Below are 11415 nucleotides of genomic sequence, written 5' to 3'. Positions count from 1 at the left end.
TACATATCTTGGAAATGAGATTTGGTCTTCAGCTAGAGTTTCTTCAAAAACGAACTATCAATGAACAGCGAAATTGTGAACTCTGGCGGCCTTTAAAGGGTCTCCAATCAAGCGAAATCGATCTAAAATGTTCACATCAGGCATCGGTTTCTTTCATGATAACGTCGGATTTCACATAGCCAGAAGAACTGTGGAACATGCGTGTAAACCTAATTGAAACTTGTTGAACATGGCCTTAGTAGTCCAATACTTACACCTAGTGATTTCATCTATTCCCCATCTTAAAACAAGTCACTGATTGGGAGAATTTGCAAGCAACGAAGTGGTGAAAACCGGAGAACCGACACAGTAATTCGTACACGTTCATTTTCTATGTTTACAAAAGAATGTTTTTCTATTTTTTTTTTCGAAAAATGGGCGTGATGTTTATGATAAACCTCATCATTATGTTCAGCTGATGATGTATGTCTCATCTTGGCTTTCTTTCGTTATTTTTTAACAATATTGAAGAATACGTTAAGTTCCTATTTATGTAAATAGATGCTTTATGAAGATAAATTATTAAACAAAATAATTCATTATTGTATTATACAACAATAAGGATGCATAGTTATAGATATAACATGTCTGAAAACAATGGATGGTTGAAAATTATCATGTAAGTATTATTTACTAAAATTCAATACTTTGCTTGAATTTTTTTTCTAATACAAGATACTTTGAAGTAAGCTCTCTAGTACGTTCTCTTCCAACGTGACTTGATATAGTATATGCATTTTCTGTTAGAGTTGTGGAAAAACAGCGGTGATAAAAATTTCAATTGTGGACGTGACAGAAATTTTCAAAAGTTTTTTTTTTCATCATTTCAGTCGAATCAATATGTTTTATGTTAACTGAGTAACTAACTTTATTCTAATTTCAAGAACTTTAGTTAAGCTTCAAAGCAATCGAGTGATTGTTCGGTTTCTCATAGAAATTTGTAGGCGTTAGACAAGAAAGTAAAAATGATTCTCAGAAATGGTAACTTCATAGATATTCCGAAGCCCCACTGGCTCTAAAGCTCCACGATTCAAATTAACAGGAAAAAGACAGCAGTATTCCCAACCATCTAATAACAAGGTGGAGTGAGATTTATTTTTCTTTCGGTAGCTAATTTTCTGAAGGTATTAGGGTGCAATGTGATGCAGTTATTTAGTGTGATATGTGATCTCATGGATATTGTCCTGATTATTTAAAAAAAAGCACTAATTATTGTTAATAATTGTTATTTCAATGGTGTAGAAACTAGTTTAGTAGAAGCAGGACATGCGTGTTCTAGTAATGTAATCGTAAAAACTATCGGTACCACCCCATAACCATAGCCGTTTATCTTATTGTACTTGTTTCATTAATTATTTGTTTTCTGAGTATTTGTAAAGCTTCAATTTATTGCATGTTAGAAACTATTATATTCCACGTAAACCTATTGAGCAGTGATATAATGGGTCTTGAGGTTCCAGATCACTTGGGTCATAACTTTTGTCCGGGTTATCCGGGACTGAATCTCAGTTCTTAAACTCAATGCAACCCAAATACACCTGGCAACCCATAAGCAACCGAAATGTCATCATTGCAATATGATTGTAGAATTTTATAGTTGACTAATTATGTTCAATACTCGATTCGTTTGTTTGATTCTCGGAGTGACATTTGTTAATCAAGATACGATGTCTTGATTTAGGATTTAGGAATTAGATTTGTGGACTTTCAATGTCTATGGCCATTTTACCCGTCACGTATGAGAAATGACGTCATTCGGTGAGCACACTATCCAGGGAAAGGGAAGGAAGGAAGGGGCTTGGGACCTATAAGTAAGGTACCACCCCGTCATTTGCCTGGTATGAGGAAAACCTCATTCAGGATGGCTGTCCTGAAAAAGCTTTTCACACATTTTCGACCGAGTACCCCCTCCCCATCGGAAATCGAACCCAGGACCGCTCGCACGATATATTGAATATGTCATGTTTTAACGAATATAATTTTATGTTTATTCGTTTTCCCATACGTAATGTTTGAATATAGTCTACACAAAAAGAATTAACAAAAGATTCTTTGTGCTAAACGGTCGAAAGACCCAAGCTAGAACACATGATCAGACTGCAACATGAAGTACAGTGACTACCTTAGGTTGCCAAATCTCTTATTAATTACCGATGAGTTCATTTTTCTAGCCACTCCCATAACCTAGATTTTGGGGTAATTCAAATTTTCTGGTCTTGTGGTAAGTTATATTTCATTATCTCTTTTCACTTACGAAAAACGGGCAAAAGAAAAATGATTAGCTTTTGTATCATTTTTTTTAGCAGTTTGCCCCCTTTAGAGAGCAAAATACACCAATTCAGAGATGTTGGGTCCATTAACCCTTTACTGTTTTTTGTTACCATATGGTTACAATATAATCGAACTTGTCTAACGTGAACGCTAATTCAATATTCCGTTGTTGGTCATTGTTACCATATGGCTGCACCTTTCCGCTTCGTACGCTGACTCGTTCTGACACCTTGAAGTGGGTTCGGGTAACTTTATGTGGGAAAGATGTGTTGTGTTTGTTAGTAGAAGCCAGAATTCACAGAGGGTGAAGAGGAAATATTCCTGGTTGTTAGGTAAGTAACAGTAATTTTGTTTTGTTGACTTCTAGTTGTTTATAAAGCCTAATTGAAAGATTTTAAATTTAATTTTATCATTTATATCAATTTATGAGTACGTTTAGGGTTGTTAAACCTCGTGTAACCATATGGTTACATTGTTCAATAAGGGAATAAAATTATATTATTTATTGAACTTTATTCTTCGCGATTTTATGTACAAGTGTATTTACTGAATTGTTTATATTCATACATGAAAGAAATGCTTTATGTGTCTTTACTCTGTGAAATTTTCCATATTACAGTTTGGTTCATCAATTTGTTTCATTAAGGCGTGTCCATTTTCATTTTCGGCTTTCGTAAATCTAGTGAACTGTAATCAGGGGCGTTGTCAGTAAATGTTTTGTTGGTATTACACCATTTCTAATAATACTTTTATATAGGATATCGTTAAATGTAAATGTGTTTTAGGTACAATTTGTGTACCCCTTTTTCTTTTACCCAGATCTATCCTGAACGCTGATCTATGAGCAATAAATTTATAGCTTACTGACTTATTATATTTTTTAGTTTGTTCATATCAGAGTTCAGTTCGTCGTCGCTCAAAATGGATGGGGATGGTATCTCGGTCAATGTGTTTTACGAAAAAGTCTTAAGGAGCAACAGCTGTCATATCCGATTCATCGCAGTTGCCTGACATTGATTCGTCCGAATCCGATGAAGACCTAAGTTCCTCAAGATCAAGATTATGTACCTGACAGTGAGGTATGTTGAATCATTTAGCACCTATATATGTTTATGCATCTCGTAGAAGTATTCTGCTGTTGCAAATTTTCTTTGTGTTGCTGCTAAATTTTAGCATATTATATGCTTGATATTGAATATACATTTCAAAACTACTAGTAGAAAGAAAGTGGATAAAAACCCTTCCCTTTTTGTTTCCTACATTTTCACTATTCTCGTCCTTTGGCATAATATCTTTAACTTGCTACTGGTATTTTCAGTAAATTCTATGTAACATAATACAATTTTAAATCACGTTCTTTGAATCCAGATATTCATCAAAATCTATTTCATGTTTGAAGGTTTTACTTCATAAAAAAAACATCGAAAAATATCTGATTTAGAATAATTTTACCTTTGTTTCTTTTTTCAGAATAATAGCATTCCAAAAGGTCTTACATCTCTACCGGATGACATAACCGATTGTGATGCTGACTCTGAAGTTTCAAAGAAAAAATGCATGTTTAGTGCCTAGCCATTATCAAACGATAAAACAAACATATAGGGGCAGTGGATAAATCAAATATGCTAACTATAATTTATCGTACAATGAAGCCAAACATTGGTACCTCAAAATCTTCGGCTACATCCTAGACTTGGCTGTAGTAAACAGCTGACTGATATGCAGGAGAGACCGTAAAATGGTTAGAGAATTACATATACGGTTGAAGGTATATCGTTCTGATATTACCTACGCACTTGCTACGTGTGGGAAACCAAAGAGAGGATGGTCCTCTGTAGAATCGACAATAGAACCGCAAGGAAAGACAGGTCAACCACTGAAAACTTCGCCCGAGTGATGATACTACAACAGATAATATACCCCACTGGCCTATCCATACGTCTAAAAGAAGGTGCCGGTTTAGAAATATGGTACTAGTCGAATTACGTGCATGAAATGTGATGCAAGGTTGTCTTTTACTGAAATAAAAACAAAAACTGCTTTCTGGTATTCCATTCGTAGAAACTAACTATACTGCTCTAAAAATGTTATTATATGGTAAAGAAATATGTCCATAAGCACTACATTACAGTGCAAGAAAACATCCAATACCACAACAATTATTTGTAATTTATTTAGTCAAAATAAATACACTGTCATTTTTATACTAACTTTCACGCAAAAAAGTCACCATCATTTCTTGACAAGTGGCTGTAAGTTGTAATTATATGCCCCAGATATTTGATAACATGACTATTTAGGAGCTGTAACACAAAAGTATTGTTTGTAATTGAACACGGTTTAAAATATATTCAGTATTTTGCAACTGGACTCTTATATCAGTTTACTATCGTACTGCTCTAGTAGAAATGGTTTTTACATAACAAGCACACCATATTGGCCAATGTTACCATATGGTTACAACTATGAATACAGGCATATTGGACAATGTAACCATATGGTAACAATTCATAACTCAAAGAGTTTTGGCGGGAAAATTTTCAAAATCAGTAGAGATGATATAGAGTGCCTATATATCATCCTGTACAAGTTTGAGATTTTTTGGTCAACTGTAAGTCATAGTGAACAGTAAAGGGCTAAGGGTATAAGGCTAAACCTATCCAAATATTTATACATCAGTCTCAAATGATGTTTTTAGACATTGATCCAATTAATTTTATTAAAATGGGCAGATTTTTTGAATGCGCTATTTAAATAGCAAGTGAGTAATAAAGAGATTTTGAAGTAGAACTCCTGAAATACCGCATTTAGGGCCTTTTCCCGTAGCCATCAGCCCTTCTCATGGAATTACGAGACTGGGTGCTGACAATTACCCATCCATCGCTCTCAGCAGACAAAAACTATTCACGCAATACATAAATTCAATACTATTCCACTTAAGTGGACGAATGCCGACGAAGTTGGCTAAGGCTTGCCTTTCGGATGTTCAGGAAGACAAAAGCGATACACACGGTCTTGTTTGACTAAGGCTTGCCTTTCGGGTGTTCAGGAAGACAAAAGCGATACACACGGTCTTGTAAGAAAATATAAAAGAGAAAGACTATGAAAAATTTAGCAGCTCATGTTCAGTAAGAAGTTCTTGCGAAAAAAGAATAGAAGTTTGTTACTATGAGAGTATTACTACACCAGAGAACTTACTCCGTATTGATTTGCATAATCGCAACGCTAAATTTGTGATAATCGACATAATAGTTACAATTGTTTGTATTTTTTCTTTCTTTTCTTTCTTTTTTCATTTTCTTTTCTTTTTTTTTGCGTTCCGATCCGCTTATTTATCGAGTACTAATATGGAATGAGGCCCCAGAAGAGGCATTTCTTTTTTTCAATACTTCGGAGCTAAAAAAATAGACATTTTTGTAAGAACATAAATAGTATAATTGTTTGTGCGTTGTTGCACTACTGTTTTGCATTGGTACACTGATATGTGTTGTTTCGAATGAAGTGGTTAAGTTTGTGTATATGATTTGGGGGATTTAGCCCTATACCCGTTTTTACCTGTTTCTTTGAAGTGGTAATACAGTGTACTTTGTCAGTTTTGTGTGAAATGTGTGTGTGTGTGTGTAAAATTCCCCAAATGGAGTGATCGGACATCTTCTATGGTAGTATCGCGAAAATTAGTGGACAATCTCATTGAGAACGAGACATATTTCACCCGTTTCTCATTAGAGGAAAAAGTTGAAACAAAGAATAAGTGATCCTTACTTGCTTGTGAAAAAAAAGCAAGTTAGACATTTCAGGCCTTATGCAGAGTCGTTTTGAAGCGCGATTAGTGCCATACTAAAGAGTTCGACTAGTATAAGTCTCCTACAGAAGTCAGTAGTTTAGTATGACGTCAATCATACGTCGAAACGACTCTACATAAGGTGGTTCCAGTCAAAATGGTATCATACAAAAGGATGGTTAACTAGAAGCACAGAGAGAAATAAAGGGGATAACATCAGTTTACTTTACACTCATATATACATACAACAAACAACTGAGAGTTTCACGGTGTTAACAGTGGTCACAAGGGGACTGAGCCCCTCCTTGCCAACCTCTAGCTAAGAGCCTGATTTCACGCTATCTATTTCGAAACTTCACGTTCCATTACTGCTTCAACTACAAATTACTATTTTCCTGCAGAGTAGAGCGTCTTAAAATCATTTGTGGCGTCTTCTTCACGAGAAGAAATTCTTGTTCGAGAACTGCATTTGTTCGGCTGTCTACCTTTCTGTAGCAACCTCTCTTTGTCAAGCAGTCGTCTTTTAATTAAAAATCACTCAATCGAAATATGGAACATGTTCAACCAATGAGTTGTTAATGAAACTAGAGATCTAAAAATCCTACCTTTCGTTTATGCTGAACTAACTAACTACAAACCATCTTTTCTTAAATCTCAGAAGAAATGCAGTGATATTTTTCAAGTCTTCTTATTTGCTTCAACTATAGGTTGGTGGGCAACATGGAAATTTTAAAACTCTTTTCTCCCTTGGGAGAACTGTTTTATACTTTGATTAGGCCTCTTCTTTGTAACTGCATCTAGATATTCTATTCTTGGTCTTCCTCTTCCTGGTTTTCCTTCTGCCTTTTCCTCTTTCAGCACGGTGATCAATCGGAGTGCCGAATAAGATGGCCAAGCATGCTGTTTCTTCTTTTTCCTATTATCTTCATGATCTGTTGTCCTTCGTTAGCTTCCTTTAGTATGTCTTCATTCCTTTTCCTTTCGGTCCATGATATGCGCAGCATTTTGCGCCCATACCACATTTCAAATGCTTCCAGCTTGAATATTTCAGCTTTTCTCAATGTTCACGTCTGTGATCCCTAAAGCGCCATGCGCTAATAAATCGTTTACGAACATTCAACGACACATTTCTTGATGTTAGTAGTCCTCTTTTCCTACTGAAGTACAAAATAAAAAGTTATTGATAAAATACAGTATATAGATTTTAATAATTATTTTTTTCTGTAAATTCATTATTACTATTATGTATATTGTTAACAGTGTATACTAATACTGGGTTACGGTATTAGCAACTGGTTGTAGCAGACCACCAAAGATATTTTACACGATTTGAAGTAGAAAAACTGAATCAAAACTTTGACCACCCCTTAGTATAGTTAGCATGTGACAATATCGTTGTGTAACTGTGCTACTGAGGCTTACCTGGGCTCAGAGGCATAGCGCACACTAAACGCTTTTTTTAGATGAGGTTTTTATACCTACAAATTTAGAATGTATTTTTATGTTTATTTTGCTAGGGAGATTATTTGAGTAAATAAAAGGTATACAAATTTTGTGGAGGAAAATGTGAGTAAAAGGAAACATTTATTAATAGCAAAGGTAGTGTGTGAGGCTCAGTGCGAGTACCTTTGTTTTTTTAAAAAATGAATTTAATTTGGGATTTAGTTTTTAGGAAAATTTTGATAAGTGTTGGACTGAAAACAACACTTAGCCTAAAAACAGACATTTAAACGGAAGAGCAGAGTTATAGGCATTTGTAAAGAAACTGCAACAGATTTAGATGTATGTTAATAAATGATTATTATTTACGGACTTAAAGTTTTTTATTCCAGTTTGTTGTAATTGGCACCAACACTCACACAAACACTTTACTACTAACACAGTTTGTAGTAGTTGTTCGGGGCACTTATTTAGTCCATAAAGAAGAATGAAAAGTTCTCTAATTTATTGGACATTACAATTGCTAGAAGATTAGTTTTGTGCGGAGACCAATAAGGAGTTGGGGTTCCAGCATTGTAGTTTCTCTCTCAAGTGGTACTTTGCATGTGTTTTATAGTATGATTTGGATTTGTTACCACTGTTTCTTTTTTTTTCAGGTTCCTCAACTACAATATTTGAAAAGAATGATTTGGTTAAGAACAATTCCACCTTTACAAGAAATTCTTCGCTCCGTTATAGCACAACTAGTGCTGTCCAAATGTCCAAAGTCAGCAGTAGAAGTATGCAATTTCTACAAGGGAAGACAATCTATTCGAGATTATTATGCTCTGCTGCCTACAACTGTATATTTAGAACTGAGTAGCTTCATCTTAAACAACGACAAACCAACTTCCCCCTTTGATGTAATTAGTCATTTAGAAGAACCCGATTTTTATTCAAAGGATTTGTACTTACTGGAAATTTTCCTTCAAAATCATGTTCGTAGCATCGATCTTACAATTCAAAGATGCACAACATCTTTTGATTTTACGAGAATGTTGCAATTACTAAGCGAAAATTGCACTAACTTATATAGTATAAGTTTCAAATGTTTTGTAGGGCGAGTACATTGGTTTACGAATGAGAATTTTGAATTTATGAAAAACGCAATTTCTTCAGCTGTGAACCTGATCCAACTAGAGTTACAACATTGTTGTACAGATGAAATACTTGCTGCTATTGGAAGAGAGTGTCACAATCTTAGAGAACTGGATGTATCAGACTCATTAATTACACAAATTGGCATTAACTTTTTAACACAAAATATTTCGGAATTGGAGGACACAAATGAAATTGATGACACTGATAGTAGTGAATGGGAGAGCAGTTTTTGGAAACTTCCAGGCGTGTTCCTACCAATCAGGAAACTTATGCCGTTACGAGATCTGATAGTTGGTGACAATACAGTCAAAAATTATTCAAGGACAAAGAGTCCTCTGTGTTCCACATTACGTAAATTTGCAATGACAATATTTTCCGACTCTTCATATAAAGAAAACCTAGTGTTGCTGGAAATGCTGGAGAACTTAGAGATCCTAGACGCAAACTTGAGTGGTTTACTTTCATATTTGTTGAGTGAAGAATGGCACCCTCAAAATAATCAGAGTCACGAATTAAAATTAAAGAAAGTAATTCTGAGATCTGTGACATCTCAAAATATTGATTTAATCAAGAAACTCTGTCCAAGATTGGAAGCAGTAGAATTTTATAAAGTATCAGAAGATGCGGATATTAACAGTTTACCACCTCTAGAATCCTTCACTATTACCACGCGAAACGTTCAGGGTAATTTAGGGAATAAGATCCTTCAATATCTCAGTAACAAAGGAGAAAATCTCCGGAAATTTCAATTATCTTCTGTCGCTTTTTTCTCCTCACAGACTAACGGAGTGTTGGATGTCTCCTCTGTGTTCAATTGTTGTCCAAATTTAAATCTATGTTCTATTTCCAGCATAAAGGACATAGTGCAAATTAAATATTCACCTGAACAAAACCATTTTCTAACAGTTGTAAAGCTACAAGCATCTGTGTCTGAAGACAGTCTCATGAATCTCTTACATAGAGTGCCCAACATTGAGGAACTTTTCATCATGGTCCTGAGTAACAAATCCGAAGACTTTGTGCAGAAAATTTGTAACATGCCTCCACGGCAACGTTTGAAAATATTCTGGGTAGACTCGGGAGGGATTTTAGAAACTGAAGACGACTTGCTCCTGTTCCTTTCAAACTTTGGTCAAATCAAGATTTTAGGACGTCTCCCAAAAGAATTAAAGAAATACGGTTTAAACAGTTCCAAATACGAGAAGCAATACACAATTATGCGCTACCATTTTAATATGCCAATAGATTTCTAGTCTCACTTAGTTCTGATATATAATCTGTATAATATAAAGATCAATTATAAGTATTCCTTTTCTTTTTTAAAAAGCATGGATTTAAGACAATGGATTTTAACAGTTTAAGATTTGGAAAAACTTGGTTTTTACTCCACAAGGAAGTAAAAGGTTGAAGAAAAGAATTCAAATTAAGAAAGCATTTTGTATTTTCTTTAAATAAATAAATTCTTGACAAATAAAATAAGTATTATTCTGTGTATTATTTATACTTGACTGGGGATAGCGATAACTTAGTAGTAGAGCGAGCACCTCTGTTTTGCTTCGCTCTATAATACTTCCGACACTTAAGCATAGCATCAGGGGCACCGATCCTGGGGGATGGGGGACCAGGGCCACCCAATGCTTATGTGAGCTCTAATGTACAGTGGAATCCCGCTCATCTGAACTAATTGGAACCGAACCCTGTGCGGATTAGCAGCAATAATAGTAAAATCACGGTTTGAAGCGGTGAACGGTTCTATCGTGTTGCATTACATAGCGTAAAATATTTCAAAACACGTTTTCGGAATACAGAATATGTACTGTACTGGGAAAATGTGAAAAACGTGATGCCTTTATTCTATTTAATATTTGTGTAATTTTCGTAATGTGGCTTAAGGCCCAAATACAGGTATTAAAGAAAACACTGTATTTAACAAAAATTACTTTGTTTTCTACAAACACATGCACCCATTTTCATCTTTTAGTTATTAATTTACTAAAACTATGTATTTTCGCAACAAGAAATCCTCCCTGACTTGTTCGGAGTAAACGTGTTAGGATTACCGGGACTCCCCTGTATTTTTGTGAATATGGACTTTTATATGTATTTTACTGTCATATGTATTTTTATGAATATACAATACTTGGCATAATTTGAATTCAGTTTGTCTTAAAATTCTCATGTATGCCTTCTTAGACCCTTGCGTGCAACCAAACACGCATCTGAGTGGGCTTCCCCAAAGTTACAGAGAACTTGACGCCCTTACGTAGCGATTCCATGACAAAAGAGACCGGACAAAAGAGCCCCGCAACAAAGGGGCCCACGAGAAAATGGTCTGAGTCTAAAGGGCCCCGCGAGAAAAGGGCTCGAGTGAGAAGGGCCCGGGTAGAAATAGTTCGATGGTCAGAAAGCCTTAAATCAAAACAGGAATGAAAATCAAACATGTACGAAAGCATAGTGTCCTCTTAGTAATCAGAAGTGTTTGTCCAACAGAAGGAAGAATATCAGTAGTTATTAGAAACAAAAAGGAAACTTGAATGGTGATCTTAATTTTGTTTGGTTGCTGTTTGCTCTGCAACAATCGCTATCGCTTAAGTCGGTTCTCGATGAAAGTTTGCTTTCATCCGTGTCTCTCTGAGTTTGTATTCTCGAGACATAGTCCAATCAGACTTTATTTATTAATAACTGTTCGATTAGTTCTAAAATACCATTTCTACCCCTGAATCAAAGTATAAAAACACATATTA

The 11415-nt window shown here is 35.1% G+C and overlaps 1 protein-coding gene across 1 annotated transcript; it reads left to right on the top strand.

The window, feature by feature from the left end:
* Positions 1-586: 586 nt before the first annotated feature.
* Positions 587-10147, top strand: LOC145668837 (uncharacterized). Its single transcript, XM_081737023.1, has 2 exons — positions 587-658; positions 8188-10147. Exons 1-2 carry the CDS (start codon positions 641-643, stop codon positions 9922-9924), a joined length of 1755 nt encoding a protein of 584 aa, XP_081593149.1. The 5' UTR covers positions 587-640; the 3' UTR covers positions 9925-10147.
* Positions 10148-11415: the final 1268 nt, after the last annotated feature.

Source organism: Thermobia domestica, chromosome 13 (assembly GCF_964235325.1).
Source record: "Thermobia domestica chromosome 13, izTheDome1.hap1.1, whole genome shotgun sequence".
Lineage (NCBI taxonomy): Eukaryota > Metazoa > Arthropoda > Insecta > Zygentoma > Lepismatidae > Thermobia > Thermobia domestica.
The sequence above is the reverse complement of the archived record's forward strand: the minus strand, read 5'-3'. Positions and strand labels throughout refer to the sequence as shown.